The following is a 17573-nucleotide window of genomic DNA, read 5'->3' as shown; positions in this document are numbered from 1 at the left end:
ATTAATAAAGATGATGGCAGGGTGGGCAAAACCGTTTTATCTGGATGCATATAATAACTTGAAAAGTTCAGGCTCATTAAATGAATTGTTTTTCAATTTTAAACTGGAATAGACTTTATTATAAGAAAAAATTGCATATGTGTTTTATGTACATGTTAAACATGAAGCCATATTGCAAACTTTTTCAGAACCTTTTTGCAGATTGTATCTAATCTTTCCCATATCCCAGAGCAACGGGTGGCTGATCTATTCTGTAAAGAGCCTCGCCAACGTTGAAGTATCCCAAATACTCTACAGTGTCCGGAGTCGTATCGTCATGGTAATGTCCTGCCTCGCCATGATGAGAAAAGCTATGAAAGTGTTGGACTCGTAGATCCAAGTCGTCCTGTAATGATCAAAAATTTTTTAGCAACCAATCTTTGGGCCTGTTTAATCCTCAAGCTCATATTCTAAATGTTTTCAACCCAGATTGTAACTATGTGGCCAAGAACTTACTGTTTCAGAAGTCACTAGAGTCCCGACCATAATCAATGGGGCAGACATGTCATAGAAATTTAGCCACTTGTTCACGTCTGCATCGTTATTTAGGGGTGTGATGGAAAAGTCCGGCATAATGTGCTGGTGGGCTTTACCTTCTTTAAGCAGAAATGTGCCTCCCAAACCTGTGAGTAATATGAATACGTGAAACTGTGAAAGCGCTGATTGTCAAAGTATAGGAGTGTATACTTGCCAGTAAAAACTCACCGACAAGTTGTTTTGTGTAACGTGCTGCTAATGCCTTCCGAATGGTAGTGATAAAATTATCTTTGCCAGTGCGTTTCTTAGCATGGACCTTGATTACCTTTCCAGGTTTACCCTCGCTCAAGAACAAATTACTGAGTAGAGCGAACCGTGTTTCAGTCTTAGGTAGACTCTGTTGAACACATTTGCCATCCTTTTGATCAACTAAAGCGATGCGGGTCTCATTTTTAACTTCGGATGGCGAAATTGATATGTTCATTATTAACTGCAAACATTTTCATCCTAGTTACAATATAAATTCGTCAATTCACTCTTGAATGTGACTAATTGTCCAGTCATATTCAATAATGGCGCAAAAGAATTTTTAATCACCTCGCAATTGGAATTGAAATGTGGCCACGGCCCAGCTCCTGCTCCAATTACAAAAGCTCGTCCACTGTGGTTCACATTCTGACATAGAGTTTTGACATCATATACTTTTTCTCTATTTACAAGAGGAGTTAAAAATGGAGGTCCTCCGACTTCAAGAAGCTTTGTACCTCCACCAAGACCTTAAGACATGATTAATTATAATCACCATTTTTCAAGTTAACTGAAGCTGCTATCTATGTAGATTGATGATTACCTGGAGCAGCAAGGGTGAACGGCTGTTGAGTAAGGTCGGGACAATCAACTACTTCTACTGTTGATTCAGCAAAGTTTCCAGGCAAGGCTCGCGCTAGAACTAAGAAAGAGATCAGATTATCATACTAATGATATGTGATGTTTGGGCATGATTTATACTTTTACCATCTTTGATTTCTTCTAAAGATGGAACATGCAACGCTCTACGCACTATGGGTAATTTACTGGAATCCAAAGTTGCCATTGTCTGGAATAAAGTAATAAGTTTATTCAAAGTTGTCCGACAATAACTCTCTGGAAGATATATGGTATACGTAAAAACTGATATTAAAGTATATTATATAAATTCATAACTCATTCAAAAACAGTTTGCTCCTCTATTGAATGTGGTTCTTGAGCTATAAGCAATATCAATGAGCAGCCTACTGCCCTTAGCAAAGTCCAGAATTGTAATTTATCTAGTTCATGTGTGCATCTGCTTTAGTCAAAAAATCTCTTTAAATATAGACCCACTTACAAGTTAAGGAGTTTACGTGACAGTTTTTGAAAAAATTGTTAAAATTATCCAAAAAAAATTATGTGCACTATGTGTTTGCATTCAGCTGAGCCAGAACTTTCCTCCGAAGATCTGAATACAAACTAAGGTCATTCATTACTATTTCAGTTATTGTAAAATGTAAGACTTTATCTTATCAAGTCTTTAATACAGCCACTCAATAGCTTTATCAGCAGTTATACATAAAAACATTTGATCAAGTTACATAACAATGTCAGAAGTCATGGATTGTTTCAACAATTTCATGTCTGATCTGGATGAAGCAATATGAAAAAAGTGGATTACTGGAGGAATGCAACTTTTTTTATTGATGCTATAATCTTCACGCTCACATGATTACATCTGCTCAGTTTTTCATGTAACTTATGGGTAAAGCTCTAGTAAGAATCAAATTCTCTCATACCTGGCATTACTCATAAGAAATGAATAATGAACAAATATTTCGTGGATTCATAAAACGTTAATAACTAGTTTGATCATCAGATAATCAAATGTCAAATATGTATCTTATAAGATAACAGGATCAACAGGTGGGTTTTAACTAGTTACATAGCATACACTATATCGAAGAGGATCCTCTACTTTGCACTATACCACAGTATACACTGGTATACATTAGCAAAGTGAGAACTATTTAATTGACAGCTTTGGCAGTTCCACCTTTTTAAACCATTATTGACATGTGGTCGTTGATCTTCCGAAAAAGAGTTGAAATAAATCATAAAGGATATGCATATGATAAGTATTGACCAGGTCTTGACATCTATCAACGAGTCGAGCAAGTTTTTGTACAGATGCAGGCACCGTCCATAATGCACACCGGCCCTTGTTTTGTTTGACGGTTGGCGTCTGACGGATATATTTTTGAAACATTTCAAACTACCTAATAACCTAAATAATCATGGGAGCTGACAGAGAGTGACATTGTATAAAATGACTAGCATTAATACAATAACGTCGGTTCACGTGAGAAAATTAGGTAAATTGTGATCCCATAGTTCTGCGACGCGAACTTATAAATCCCAAATGTGGGAGTAGTGAATAATTTTGCATGTTTATAATGTTACATTTTTCAGGACATTCGCTTGACGAGATTCGTTTGAGAGCACTCGATAGCATTATTTCAAAGATTGATCATGGCTTTGGATGCGACTGTGGAGCTGTGAAAAAGGAACTTATTGTTAAATTATTCAACTGGTTTGCATTTCCGAATGTACCACAACCAGGAAAAGTCTTAGATCTTTTGCTACGATTGATTCAAGTGAGTAGAATGTCCATGTCCGTATAATCTCACTTCACTTTGACTTTGAATTTGATCGTGAGTATATGTTCATAGGCCGATCAAAAATTTTTGTCACAATGGTATGCTTGTCTTACAAATTTCTGTCTGTTCTACTACATTGATCGTGTTAGTTAAGTTGCGTTTATCATCATTGTCCTTCTACAGACAAGTGGAGAAAATTACACAAATGCTTTTGGTAAACTGAGATTCCAAAATGAAATTCGTGAATTACAATCAACTCTTGACCCAGTTTATCACAACAAATTATATGAAATTGAGAGAGCCATTACCACTACTAACGATTCTGAAAAGTCATCTGGAATAAAATTACAGACCATCAAGGTATAAACTATAGTTATGTCATATTCTACAAACCAATAAAACAGATATAGCCATTAGGATGCAAGGAATTAAGTAAACCTTACTACTGCACTAGGCGCCGACCCAGTTCAATACATCATCTACAGAGACTGAAGATCATCGGTTTAGACCTAGAATATCTCAAGTGGAAGGGCACAGTAGTGCATTGCCGTCTTCTACCACAAAAGCAACATCAGTTGCAAGGTATTTAGTATGATTCACTATATTGCTGCAACAACTAAGATGATAATCATGTTTCCTATAGTACATCATTGTTCGATTTGACGTTACAATGTGGAGATGGAACTCACATTGACAAGAGAACAGAAGGTGGTATAAAGTGGTTAGTGATGCCGTGGCAGCCATTGGTAACTTCAGATAGAGGTGTTCTCGCTGCTATTGAGGAAGCACTGCATAACGTGACAGACACAACTCTCATACTTCATACTTGTCAATTCATTACAAATGTTATGCTACAAGACTTTCCTGCCGAAGTTTTTTTGCAAAGACCTGCTATTGTTACAGTAAAGATATTCATATAAATATTAGTTATGTTATTGATATTCATCTATGCCAATTTTAACCATTACATTACATTATATTTTATAGGTCTTACACAGTCTGATATTAGCTAATGAGGATTACGAACGAGACAATTTTTCAGAGATAGCTTCGGCATTATTAAAAACCTTCCATAAATTGACACGTTCATTGAGATTTCGTATCTACTACTATTGTGATCCTTGTGTTGCTAATAAAAAACAAAAAGTGAGTAATGTAGAGTTCGTAGAATGTTTTAGCAGCCTTTTCCTTCAAAATTCTTTGAACTAACAATTATCCTTTGATAAAAGATTTTGGCAGAAAATGTGGAAAGTGTGGCTTATCCTTCATCAGAGGAAAGAGACAGCCCAGATGCTGGGCTACCAGAAGCTAATTACCAAGCATATCAATCTGCGGTGAGTCGTTTATCGAAAAAACAGTAATTATCTCCTTCTGGAATCACTATATTTGAGCTTGCAAGTTTCCCCACCAAACAACACTCCATCGATACAGAAATGCACTTATATAACTATGACTTCAATTTTTTTTTTGTTCAAGTTCAAAGTAGATAATATCTTCATCAAATCATTGTTTATTCAGGGTACCAGCGAACGAAGTCAAAGTATTACTGATCACATAGAAGACTCTGTTCTGCAGTTGCAACAGATGACAATACCAATTTATTGTATAGAGACACTGAAGAATGTTTTGATGCTCTTGGGTCTTCCAATTGATCCCACTTTTCCATTGACTAATGTCAAAGATGTGACAGATGTGGCGTATGAGCTTGTACAACTGATAAATATGAGCATTCAACCTAATATTTGGCTCTGCGGTGATGGCGAGTCTTTAAAAGTAAATGAAAATTTGAAAGACCTAATGAAACTCCTTGGTGAGGTCATGGAGTATTTAGGCTCTTACACCAGTCTGGATCACTGTAGAGTTACATATTTGCATCTCGTATGCATTACCACAAAGCTGCTTAGTAATATTGTGCCACTAGAATTAGCAGATTTGGTGCTAGCTAAACCACTTAAGTCAGCAATAGTGGCAGCTGTTATGGATGCGCCAACATATTTAATGTATCCACAGATACATGCTATACTTCAAGAATATGCAAGAGTAAGGCGACGCATGTATTAGTATATAGATATTTTAATTGGATTCAAAGATTTAAATGCAAAAATTAAATTAAATTGAATTACGAACTTAAAAATATTGTCATCGGATAATCTAACGCACGGTAATATCCTACCGTTACAGCAATTCAGTGGAAGAGAAGAACGCGAGAGCATGAAATTGTTCGATGAAACGTGTTTAATTACGAAATCAATGAAAGCTGCTATTTCGCTGATGAAAAGTAATACAGAAATGTCTGTGCCTAATGCACTAAAGAAGATTTATGCGTCAAAACTTTGTTTCTCATATCACAAGAACTTTGGTATCATCAGTCGAACGGTTTCAGTTCTACAAAAACTCAATGAGTAAGTATCTAATTCTAATTAAAAACGTATTTGTGAGTTAATGTTCATCACTTTTTTAAGGTGTTCTCTGGATTCTAATGATCGGGCAGTAGCTATTAAGTTGGTACTTAATTTATTAGCAAATAACGATCCTGCTGTGCAACTAGCAATGTACGTAGAATGTCACAAGGTAGTTATGGAATCTCTCGGAGTTACTTTATCAAAAGGAAAGCATTTGTGGGGTAATATATCATTTCTCTTGGAGTCAACTGTTTTGGTAGAAATAATCTGTCACGGTGCAAACAATGAAAATCTTGAGGTATATATCAATCCTCATAAAATCAGTGCTTTGAATTATCTAAATATTCAAGCTAAGTGTACCTACTGGACTTTTCAGATGAAGCGTTTGGCTGAAGAAATACTGTTATACTTGATAAAGGCCAAAGTCCAACTTGGAGAAGAGGGATGGAGCATGCTCATAGAAGCTCTTGCCCCGGCTCATGCCCTTCTACAATGTTACGCTGATTCAAAAACAACTTTGGGCAAATGTATTTTGAAAATGTTAGATCCGGATTTGTGGTCTAGTATTCAAATCCCATACATCGAGGTGAATAAGCATTTTTTCAAAGACTATATTTTCCAAATAGAAAAATCATTTTTTTCTTTCCTAAGGTCCTGAGGGGTAACATAAGGCTTTTATTTGCGATTGACTCAGACGTCAGAGAAGAGGCAATTTGTCGATTAATCTGGCTGTTAGGCAAGGAAACTGATTCTGTTAAAAAATTACCTCGACTGTCTGCACTCCATGGTTTGCCGCTTAGTTCTGTCTGCATATTTGACAGAAATACGACAATCAGGCAAACACAAGGCAACTATCAGGTTACTTTTTTACAGTTTTTGTTTTATTTTTCATGTCTCAATTTGCTTAGTTAAATTACAGTCGATCTTTTTATTTGTACTGCAACTATTGATTGTTGATCAATTTTGCATGAAATCAAAACTTTTTCTGTTTAGAGAAGCAGTTTATTATCTGTAATCGAAATGCTAAACGCACCTGGAGTTGAACCAAAAATGCGAAAGTCGGCGTTGGTACAAATTAGTGTCATGCTTACGGACTTATCGTTACATAATGTTTTCATTACTGAAAACGGTTTGCAGTTAATTTTGAAAATCTTCAGCAGTGCCTTGGTGCGTATGGGACAAATTACGCATTCCTGCTTTCTAACAATTATGTTTTATTGCTCAATATTATTTCAGATAGAACAGGAATATACCAATTATCCTGATTCTGTCATCTCAATCCTGACAATATTGAAGTTGATTTGTTCAATGGACAGCTCTATCAGACACGAATTGTCTGGCCGTGCTGATATTTACCTAAACATTCTTCGAAGTAATTATACTGTCTCCAACGCACCGATCGCATAAATGTAGTCAATTTTATCCTGCCATATCTCATTTACAGGTTTATTTCTGTTCCCCAATAATGATTGTGTGAAGATAGATGGATCACATCTTTTATGCCTGCTTTTATATAGCGAGTATATTTTAAGAGCTGGGGATAAAGAAGTCGATCGATTCAATCCTGTTAATATATCTCTACCATACCTTGTGGTTTCAAAAATGAGGTTGCCATTCACTAGTAAATGCCATTGGAAAACCAGTATACACAGACGCTCAGATCTATCAGGTATTTGTTCGGCCTTAAGAAGTTGGAAATCATGTTAGTAAAACGAATTTTGTTCAATTGTTTTGATATTCGATTTGTCGTTGATTGCAGTTACCCATAGTAGTAATGAAAAGGCGTTGACTTTTCTGAGACAGTTCTGGGCTTGGGAATGGAATGACGAGGTTCATCTCTTGTGGAAATCCTTCAGTACTGTGAATGACTCTGAGATATCAGAAAAATTAATTATTCATGAATCTGAGTTCACTTCTCTTCAATTGAGTTCAGTCCGTTATTGTTGTCAGCAGCAACTGTATAATATACAAAACTCAACTACCCATGGAGGAGTTATGTGTGCACTTGACTTCATAACTATGTGAGTATGAGAAATAATCCTTGAGCGAATAATTGAAAAACTAAGAGAAAACAACTAATAACTTTAAGACTATGATCGAAGAAAAAAGTGTCAAGAGTTTTTTTTAACTGTGCATGTGTCTGTTTGCGAAATTTTTAATTAATCACTTCTTGCGACACAGGTATTTAAAGTTATACGACATGTCAAAGTGCAGTGAACTATCTGATGTCACTTCTCTTCCTTGGGCCCATTCATTCGAACGGTTTTTGTTATCGCATCCTACCAGCAAAGAAGATTCTAAATTATTTGTACGTGTTCTGACGTTCCTGTACTCCTTTGTTTATATTACTAAAAATGGTACGTTTAATGAAAAACAAATCTCGTACTCTGGTGTTAATTATCGATTTTAATGTGTTGAATTATTCTGACTTTAGGAGATAATACTTGGCTCTGTAAGATTATGAAAAATATGACCAAGTCTCTGTCAGATTTACTCCGGAATCTTGATACCAATAACCAAGACATTCATCAATCCATGCTCAAGCTGGCTCGAGCATGTTCAGCAACAGAACCAACAGATGAAACCGCTGGTGAATCTAGCAACGAGTCTTGGATAAATTTCATAGAGCTGGTTGTTTCCAGTCTTTGCTTCGGTGACCAGCAACACTTTTATAATTTAGGTACATACGAAAATTGAAAAGATTGTATCATTGCTACTAAAATTTCAGGGTTCCTGAAATCTAATCCTATCAACTTACAGCATACCTTGATTGGCTTTTGACATGCCTTTCGTACTTGACGGGAAAGTGTCAGTGGAATAAGCATAGAAACTTATTAATCTCGCTCGGGAATGCATTGATTGAACTTATCATATCATTCCATGGTGCAGGGACCTACAGTTATATGGGGCTATCAATAACAAGGAATTCTATTCTTTGTCTGAATCACTTGCTGTATCAGATGCAAAAGAACTTCGATAAAAGTGTGAGTTTAACGATCATTCCTTTGAAAACTTTTTGAAACTCCGAAGACAAGTCATCGAGCTAATTTCATTAAATACATTATTAACATGCTGCAGTTATTTTCCAGATGTGGACGTCATTTTGGTATGACGAAGGACGATGTCTCGGTTGGCTCCCAATGCTTTGGCAAAATCGAGATCCTTTGGTTAGAGCTTCAGCATTGCAACTACTTGCAGGCTTGACCACTGGCCAACATACTGCTTCACAACTGTTGAATGCGATTGTATTAGCGCCTAACGAATTATGCCATACATTACTCGATCATATTACCAACAGAATGGAGTCCTGTATAGTGAGAGAACAAGCAGCCATTGCACTCAGTAACATTGTGAAGAATTGTAAATGTTCAGCTTATCAGTATGTAAGTATCTGAGTTTGATACTTTCATTCAAACTCATTTCAGAGAACATTTTCCGACGAAATATCATTTGTTATCATTCAAAGATATATTTCCAATTGAATTTGTTGTTCTAGACAGATTCTTTGAAGTCTGAGGCAATTTTAATATTTGCCGAACAAAGTAATATTTATTACGAAATCAGCATCCTGTGTTCTAATATTTATATGCCATCAACATTGGACCCTCATCCCAGCAATGCGGTTAATGACGAAGTTATGCAATCACCGTCTCAGCACAACGGCATGACCAGTAGTGTGTCATTAGTACGGAAGCAAGTTTCTCACATCTATAATTATCGAGATGAATATCAACAATGTAAATAATGCCACATCCTTCATTAGTTGTGAAATTCATGTTCATATATGATCTCATATTTGAAACGGGTATTTCTTCCAGTATCGGTCAAGGACTCTGAAATTACCGAGGATGATAATTCACTTCAATTTGTAACTACTCCATCTCTCATCACAGCCATTTGTAATCTGCTCATAAACTTGATATCCATTGATGAGCATAATGTCATTCGCCAATTCTACGAACATTCCATCGATAAATATTTTTTTGGGTGTGTATTTTGTAGCTTAAGTTATTCAGGTGCCACAGTTTTCCTTCAATTTTTTTCTCATTTTTCTAAATAGGTGTATTAACGGTATCCCACAAAATATTGAGTCCAGAAAAAATCTAATCCATTACGGTGATATTCTTGAGATGTATACCGGATTATGTAAAGTCATTACCAAGTGCGTGACACATAATAGTGGGCTTGCAACTACAGCAAGTTTCTCCCCAGATTCTCTCTATTCGGTAATAAGCCTTCTGAATCAAAATTTGTTTTGTAAGTACTTGCCAAATTATTTAAATTTCATTTTCATAATGTTCAATATTAGTACTCGTGCTTTGACTCTGACTGTTATCGCGGTGCTTTGAGAGGCATTTAATTTGAATTAAGTTTTAATACCAATAATATTAGCTAAATCAACAATTGAGTTGCTCTAAGCTACGATACAATGAACATACGATTACCAAAACATGTGTTTAATGTCAACTAATTACTTGTTCCACCCAGATACAAACACACCAAGATTAGTTTATCTACGCAATCAGCTATGGACTGAGATTTATAAATTGTTAGCTGTTCTTGCAATTTCTGAGAATCAGTGCTCAGAGGCTTTACAATCTGCAATTGAATTATGTGGCCCGGAATTGGTGGTATCTTCTATGTGCCTAGCCATCAAAAACACAACGTCTGAACTGCAAATAAGTGCGATTGGCTCCCTTGCATCCTTACTTCTGCACGAAGTACAGAGTGATGTACCTGTGAAGAAAGGTTCATCTTTGAAATTAATATTAGATTCAAGTCGGACTACAGTTTCTGATAGACGGAACGAAATAAGCCTTCGAGAAGTTCTATCGGACATAAATAAACTTTCGATAAAAAACATTAACATGCATCTTAAGAAATTGGATGAAACGGACATTTTCAATACAGAGAATCATCACAACAGAAATGATAAGAAAATAGCAGACACAAATTTCGCTATGGTTGGTTCTGAAATTTGCAAAATATTACTACAACTTTATATTGCGCATAGTTATACAAAGATGAAAAAAAATCGCAAGCAATCAGATGACAAAGACCTAATTATTGGAGCGTTGACGAATTTGCTATGTGTATCAGCAGAGGCAAAAAAAACTGCACTCAAGGAAGGTTTAGCTGAGACTACAATGATACAGTTAAAAGAGTTATATGTCAAACTCAATGTACAGCCCATAGAACTTCAGAATAACGGATCTGACAGACAAATCAAGGTGAATTCATTGTAAAATTGGGCATGTATTGTTGTATTGACACAGCATTACAGCCTAGTATATCTTTCTGACAATGTCTTGAAATTACTTTTTTAGATGAATCCATTGCTCTATGAAGTAAACTGCATTTTCACATTACTCATGAATTTTATGTACCATGGTCCACAAGTTAAAGAAACAATGGCAAAAGCGGGATTGGCAGATATTCTACATAAGTTATGGGCCTGGGTTTCGATGCATAAGACTGTCACTGTATCTGCACTGAAATTACTTGCTACTTTCACAACTCATTGTCAAGAAGGTAGCATTTAATTGCCATACTTTTTCTACTTTCAACAATGTCAGGGACCATAGACTTTTCATTTAATGATCATACTTTTACATGTTTGTCTAGCTTCACAGTCCTTGACTTTGACTACGACATTACCTGGAGTAGGGCTTAGAAAAACTCCAAATACCGTTGCTTTAATTCATATCACAGTACACTTGGTTTCCAAAGAAATTGAAAAAGCTGGTCAACGTTTTGACAATCACAAACTCCATTTTGCTTTTCAAATATTACGAAATGCTACTCATATCCACGAATGTAGAGTATCAATTTCAAAGGTAAGGTCAAAGAGATCTCCTTTTTCTGCATCGCATGGGATGATTCGAAAATTATTTTTACGCACTGAATAGAACCTTTATGCGTACCATGCAATCAAAACTGCTATTGTAGTGTTTGTCAGAAAATTTTATGGTTCAGTTACACACAACAATTTAACATCTATGATTTAATTTGATTTATACTACATACATATCCATCTATCTGTTTTCAATTTTCAGAGTAATTTGCTACAGTTCTTTTCAAAGATCCATCCGATGATAACGAAAAGAGTCAAACCCTGGCCTTTGGTGGAAATGTACTGTTTGGAGTTTCTGATTGATTTTACGTACTATGAAGAAGGACAAATATCAGTATCTAAGGTATTTGAATCAGGAGATAACTACTATTTTAATCATACTGATCAGTTCATAAGCGAATGATTTAATTGCAGGCTACGGATGGCTTACATGTTCTGATTCACTTGGCTAAGTGCTCATCATCGTCAGTCAGAATTTTGGCTCTCTCGATATTACGTAATCTGGCCTTTAACTCAACGAATAGGCCAAGGCTCCTTAGTTCGGGTAATTACAAAAAATTTACAATCATTTATCATCTCCACACCAGTTCATTTGTACACTAGATAAGTTGGTCTTCATTATTTTAAAACAATTTTCAGTCAAGTGAATCAGGTCCTTGGATCCAAGAAGATTAGTCCATTTTGTAATTATTGCCCTGACAAGATTAAAGTTTTACAACGTCGATCGTTTATTAAAGAAATATCCACAATTGGTACATTTCTACATGTATACCGAACGATACTTTTTGCGTTGAACTCTTTTGCCCCAATTAGCTCTGATGAAATTACGAATTTTGTTCAGAAAATCTTTCACTTTAATATGGTACCATTATTTATTAACTGATCAGGTCTCACTCATCTTAATCATCAGCAGTGGTGGTAATTGTTTATCGCGTACCTTTCAGTCTTACAAGTTCATAAATTTTAATAGTGTTTATCATAATCCGCAGGAGTTCAAACGAACTAAAAATATTTTCAACCGATATGACGTACCGTACTTACCGTAACATGATATAAATTGCATTAAAAAATATTACGTTCACACGTGCCATTTTCATCGTACGTATGTAGGTACAATATGAATATTCATCGAGCATTAATCAAATTCATTACTGGTTTGCATTCTAGTTTTACAACCTCCACCCCGCAAGGAGAAGAGTTATTGTTTATTTACATGATACAAAGCTGTGATTGTAATACGTGTGAACGTCAATTGTTTATCCTTTTCCTAGCTTCTATACTGCAATTTTCATTCGTCAGTTCAAAAAAAGCCTCGTCTCACAAAGAAAGTCTTTTTCATTATATTTTCGTTTACAACTCACTACATGTCTGATAGTTTTCTATTTGTTACAGTTGATTTCATCAATTTGCTACATAACATATTCAGAAAGGGTCATTTAACTGAAATTGGGGTAGCTGGAGCCGCACTTTGGTCTCTGATTAGCAATAATCAAAAGGGCAAATTGATCGCTCGAAATGCTGGCTTTCTCCAGGGTATTCAAGAAGTACTCGGCCGACTCACGCTATCTGTTTCCCATGCTGAACAAGAACAGGAATTAATCAAGATGTTGCAATACCTAATCCGCATATTAAGTACTTCTTCAGAGAATTCCAATCATGCTACATGATCGAGTTACTGCTTTGCTGAATGATTTCCATAGAAAGGTAAGAGTTACGTGTTAGGTGATTGAATGAATTTGTAAATATATTTCGGGATAGACTGATTATCTTATTAAGATCTTTCTTATGAATATCTATGTAAGTCAGCTGATCTGATTTTTTACTTAATAAATTTTTTTAAATTATTTGCAATATTAAATTAAACACAATATATCATATCCGTTTATTAGTTCAATATATCGTGATATCATCTTGTCGGCTTGTTCCGTTTTATGTCACGTAGATAAAGATTTGAATAAATAGTGCATAGCCTTGTTTTATTTGAACTTGCTAAGAAAAGCAATTTGGGCATGATATTAATCCCTAGGTAAAGCTCCTGTCGTTGGTCTCAAAACAACAAGAAGAAATCTGGGTGTCGCATTTTTTCTACGTCGCGAATATGTATGAGATCAAATGAAAATGTTCGTAGCACAGAGGGAATCCTAATTGTTCTAAATTTGCCTAGACAGACCAAGGGTATGTACGTACAATGTACATACTAAAAAGCGTTGTTCAGCCATCTGTCCATTAGAATTTTCAGGCTTATTTATTAAGTTAATTACCGTAGACATGTATATAAATGGGAAATTGCGTCAGATAGCTGCGAATTTATTAAAATCAATTGAGTGTTTTTTTATTTCACTGTTCACTTTGATGTTTCGTACTCATCATATAATCCACTGCTTCGATTAGCTGTAGATAATAAGAATTTTCAAGATTTGCATTCCAGAGTGATTGACCGGAATCCATTATTAGCGTCTATCATTTTCCCAGCTATCGTGAAAAATGATATAAAATTATTGCATGATGCATGAAAATAGAAAAACTCGACATTTGTATATTCAAGGGATAAACGAGATTATAAAGCATTAATACGTCATTTTTCAGCCTTTTTGACTGGCTCGAGCATAATTCAACATCTGGTGATTTGCGGTGATTTGACGTATGTGCAAACATACATTGAGAATTAAAGTTTTTTATATCGACGTTGAACCAATAGGCTTCGGAAATATTGGGCCATATTATAAACAAATCTTTACGATAAGTCATGAATATTTTGGAACTTTCGTTCTTCTATGTAGGAAGCTAGTTTACTTTCGGCCGACATCGTATAGATAACGATCAATTATAATATCCGCCGTGCGTCTTCGAACGTTAACTGAAATTGTGTTCCAATTTTATGTGTATTGAGAAAGGGATACGTACAAAGGTATACCTATAGTATTCGCTTTTTAGATCCATTGACTCGTCAAAGATTCAATTTTCTGCAAACAAAGAGAACTTCTACTCATCACCAACCATGATTTACATTTACATGACTAAATAGTATAAACCAACGAATCTAAACCGCATACTCTATAAAAAATTACCTATGCCAAAAGCGCAGATTTAGTTACAACGTTATACACTAAAGCGGTTCATTGCTTAATATTTTTTAAAAACGATTTTCATGCCTACCGTGGTTTTTATTCTATTACGAAGATCTTTTTCAACGTTCACTCATCTGCATGTAATACCTTTCACTCGTCATGTAATTTTTGCACATACATGCATTGTAGATCTACGTATGTATAGTATAGGTACTATACGTTACGTTCTAATTATGTAATAACTAATAATCTGCTGAAATTCTGGTTTGTTTACTCATGTTTACTATTTTCTTGTAGATTTATATTTAGGGTTGTCTTCTACATGCTTTTACTGCATATTTCTTATTACAATACTTACTGTGTTGTGATGTCATGTTCATCTAACAGAGATTCAACAATCTTGCAGATTTAAAACTTCTGAAGATGTGGTGAATATTAATTCTGATTTCATTTTGAGTTTATTTGAATCATGCTTTAATGGCCAGCGAGAATTACGAAACGAAAGTAAACTTACTAGGTCGTATTGTAATAATCTAATCGAGTTACATATGGTACGACCGTAATATTCTGCAGAATTTGATAATAAGTATCTTATATTATACATATCAGTATTCTAAAGGAAACATGACATTTTCAAATTTCATGCAACCGCTGATAGCTACTATGGTTTTTTTACCCGCCACGAATCGGCTAACCAATGACTCGAAACAATACGCAATTGTGATAAAACCAGAAATTTGCGATCTGATTATCACGAGATAAGACTAACGAAAGTAAATATTATCTTCAAAGTTGACAAAACATACAACAGGTAATTAGATTTCCATTCTTATGAACGTACATATTTGCAACGTGAAATTTTTGGCCATCGTATGACGCAGCTATTTGCGCTTTCGTCGACGTATAAATTTTAATTAAGTTTTTGCTAAATTTTCGAACATTCTCATAATGATTGAGATCAATAATTATCTGGCATTCAAGCAGTAAAGATTGCTAGATTTCTCATAACTCGTTTCGAATGTGCGGTTCAGAAATGTACAAAAATTGAAAAAAAAAAAAAACCATATCTCCGATCGTCACGTAGTCGTCTCTCTTTTTCTCTTCTGGAATTGCGTCTAATTGTGAAGTACAGATTTCTTTTTGTTTTGACAACTTTGAAAAAAAATGACCGGCACGCGTTGGGTAAACTAATGTTTCGAACTGTCGTTATCCTTTATATTGTTGGCTGGTATAATAATTTGGAAAGAAACTTTCACCGACAGAATCCAGCGGCATTTAAAGTTTGCTTATACAATCCGAAAGACTCTCAAACTCGGTCAGACGTCATGTTCTTTGGTCATTCAAAGTTTTCGTTTCTCAATTTCTTTTCTGGTTCAGTCAAGTTATTTCCTTATTTCGTCAGCCTTGTATACATGTATATTTTCCAGCAATCGCATAATATAATCCTTTATAATAATAACATTTTACATTAAACAGATTTCATCAGCCCGTCATAAAATCAGTTTTAATGTTCAACTTCAAATCCCTCAGCATGAGACATGACTCGATAAATTATACTTGTCGAAACAAATCTCCGGGTCACGATTCAGTTTTGATGATCTCGATATTATACTGCGAGCATTGACATTCAGAGATCATCAGACACGGACACGCGTTCAACTTCCCTTTTTTTTCATATTTTATTTCATAATTTATATGCCGTCAGCAATATGCGTTCTAAACGCTTGTCAATCATTTCCTGCAACGTACTGGTCCTACGCAAATGATATATATATGTAAAACTTTGAAAAAAAATTCAGATAATCGTGCTATATCTGCTTCCTTATCGGATGGATAAAACGAACTCTTTCGGATCCATTTACTGTTTCTTATTGGCTTGTAAAAAAGAGGCAAGTATGTAATTTATAAGTTATATCAATTGTAACTTTTGCAATAAATTCTTTAATTTGTTTTGCAGGAAAATCGTGACGACGACCAACAGGTTCGATATGATTGCAGGATGATTTATCAGTGATCGCGCTCGCGAGAGGTATGTATGGCTGGAAGGTGTACAGCCGTTGCATTTGTAGGAAAAGCAAGATATTGGAAAAATTCTTCAGAAGATAACAAATATAATTCATTTTGTACATATGATACCGGTGAAATTACAGGTGTTTGATTTCCTCTGACATATAAATTATTGTGATGTGGACAACCAGTGTGGTCAATTAGCTATTACGAAAGCGTGGGTGGCCCCTCTATAAATAAGTAGACATAGATTTAATGAAAGGTGGTCTCTTGGACGGTATTGTGTCGGGAATCACGTGACTTCGGATGGATTTGCGTCAATGGTGACCTCCGGAGTTGTGTCCACGCATACCGAACGGACGAGGAGTGGCGACGAGCGGTGGGCAGCGAACGGTGTCCGATACCGAGGCTGCAGCTCGATGGAAGGCGTGTCGACAACAGACAGCCTGGTTTCCAACTCTTTCTAATGTCTCATTTTTTAGTCCATATTTATAAATTAAAATTTAAGCCGTTCTTCACAACGGTTTCCTATCTCGATACTCTTGCTTATGCTCATAGCGAATCTCATAGATGATCTGTGTGAAAGATTTATATTTCAAACACCCCATTAGGCGCCGTTGTTATGTTCGAAATTTAAAAAAAAAATTTTTCCAAAGATCTTCACACTAACTTTGTATTCCAACATCGAATTTGCGCATATTTCCACAATTTTTTGAGAATCATTCAACTTTGGAAGAATACACAGATGTTTTGTTGCATCCTGCTAATTGAAAACTGTAGTTGTTTCTTTAAAATCAAGATTTCTGTTTGAATTGTATGAAAAAACGAGATATCACCTATTGGTTTCGTCTAAAGTCTATTCTGATCGAAAGTTTTTCATGCTCGTAAGGGATAAAAGTATGCTGGAATATTCGAATATCAAATTGTCTATACAGCAACCTGATATATCGATAATTGTCTCAGCTAATAGAACGCTCGTTATTTCTTAATAATATATAAGAATTTTATTTAACGTCTCGAAAAACAGCTGAACTCAAAACTTTCCTTAGATTATATT

At 35.3% G+C, this 17573-nt stretch overlaps 2 protein-coding genes across 12 annotated transcripts; one reads left to right on the top strand and one right to left on the bottom strand.

The window, feature by feature from the left end:
* Window positions 1–96: 96 nt before the first annotated feature.
* On the bottom strand, window positions 97–2620 carry LOC105683417 (ester hydrolase C11orf54 homolog). Of its 5 annotated transcripts, none has more exons than XM_012395984.3 (7): window positions 2480–2620; window positions 1531–1612; window positions 1367–1465; window positions 1114–1292; window positions 745–1006; window positions 496–662; window positions 97–385 (listed from the first exon to the last, which is right to left on the bottom strand). In XM_012395984.3, exons 2-7 carry the CDS (start codon window positions 1607–1609, stop codon window positions 209–211), a joined length of 963 nt encoding a protein of 320 aa, XP_012251407.2. In that variant the 5' UTR covers window positions 1610–1612; window positions 2480–2620; the 3' UTR covers window positions 97–208. The 5 variants fall into 5 exon arrangements, with proteins under 5 accessions (XP_012251407.2, XP_012251409.2, XP_012251406.2 ...); XM_012395986.3 differs by having other exon boundaries at window positions 2582–2600; XM_012395983.3 differs by lacking the exon at window positions 2480–2620 and adding an exon at window positions 2325–2458.
* LOC105683414 (rotatin) lies at window positions 2598–16700 on the top strand. Of its 7 annotated transcripts, none has more exons than XR_002305510.2 (31): window positions 2647–2900; window positions 2998–3182; window positions 3369–3545; window positions 3640–3767; window positions 3829–4087; window positions 4173–4331; window positions 4415–4519; window positions 4704–5225; window positions 5367–5587; window positions 5648–5885; window positions 5964–6173; window positions 6239–6445; window positions 6581–6754; window positions 6824–6959; window positions 7032–7256; window positions 7347–7608; window positions 7769–7944; window positions 8022–8267; window positions 8348–8571; window positions 8677–8970; window positions 9084–9324; window positions 9406–9574; window positions 9648–9844; window positions 10076–10818; window positions 10915–11119; window positions 11213–11424; window positions 11644–11784; window positions 11856–11985; window positions 12834–13145; window positions 16467–16538; window positions 16660–16700. XR_002305510.2 is itself a non-coding variant. In XM_012395977.3 (30 exons), exons 1-29 carry the CDS (start codon window positions 2855–2857, stop codon window positions 13106–13108), a joined length of 6507 nt encoding a protein of 2168 aa, XP_012251400.2. In that variant the 5' UTR covers window positions 2647–2854; the 3' UTR covers window positions 13109–13145; window positions 16467–16594. The 7 variants fall into 7 exon arrangements, 4 of the variants coding, with proteins under 4 accessions (XP_012251401.2, XP_012251400.2, XP_048508880.1 ...); XR_007277673.1 differs by lacking the exons at window positions 16467–16538; window positions 16660–16700 and adding exons at window positions 13468–13616; window positions 14028–16460 and having other exon boundaries at window positions 2648–2900; XR_007277674.1 differs by lacking the exons at window positions 16467–16538; window positions 16660–16700 and adding exons at window positions 13468–13616; window positions 16309–16449 and having other exon boundaries at window positions 2648–2900.
* Window positions 16701–17573: the final 873 nt, after the last annotated feature.

This window comes from Athalia rosae, chromosome 3 (assembly GCF_917208135.1).
Source record: "Athalia rosae chromosome 3, iyAthRosa1.1, whole genome shotgun sequence".
Taxonomy (NCBI): domain Eukaryota; kingdom Metazoa; phylum Arthropoda; class Insecta; order Hymenoptera; family Athaliidae; genus Athalia; species Athalia rosae.
This window is presented reverse-complemented; position numbering and strand designations above follow the sequence as displayed.

Excerpts from the sequence above, each read along its gene's own strand:
- LOC105683417 (XM_012395984.3), bottom strand. The coding sequence starts at position 1,609 with ATGGCAACTTTGGATTCCAGTAAATTACCCATAGTGCGTAGAGCGTTG. Across the intron at positions 1,007-1,113 it reads ATTTCAATTCCAATTGCGAG|TTAATAATGAACATATCAAT; the intron begins GTGATTAAAAAT and ends AAATGTTTGCAG. Across the intron at positions 663-744 it reads TTACACAAAACAACTTGTCG|GTTTGGGAGGCACATTTCTG; the intron begins GTGAGTTTTTAC and ends TATTACTCACAG.
- LOC105683414 (XM_012395977.3), top strand. The coding sequence starts at position 2,855 with ATGACTAGCATTAATACAATAACGTCGGTTCACGTGAGAAAATTAG. Across the intron at positions 7,609-7,768 it reads GCACTTGACTTCATAACTAT|GTATTTAAAGTTATACGACA; the intron begins GTGAGTATGAGA and ends CTTGCGACACAG. Across the intron at positions 8,572-8,676 it reads AAAAGAACTTCGATAAAAGT|ATGTGGACGTCATTTTGGTA; the intron begins GTGAGTTTAACG and ends GTTATTTTCCAG.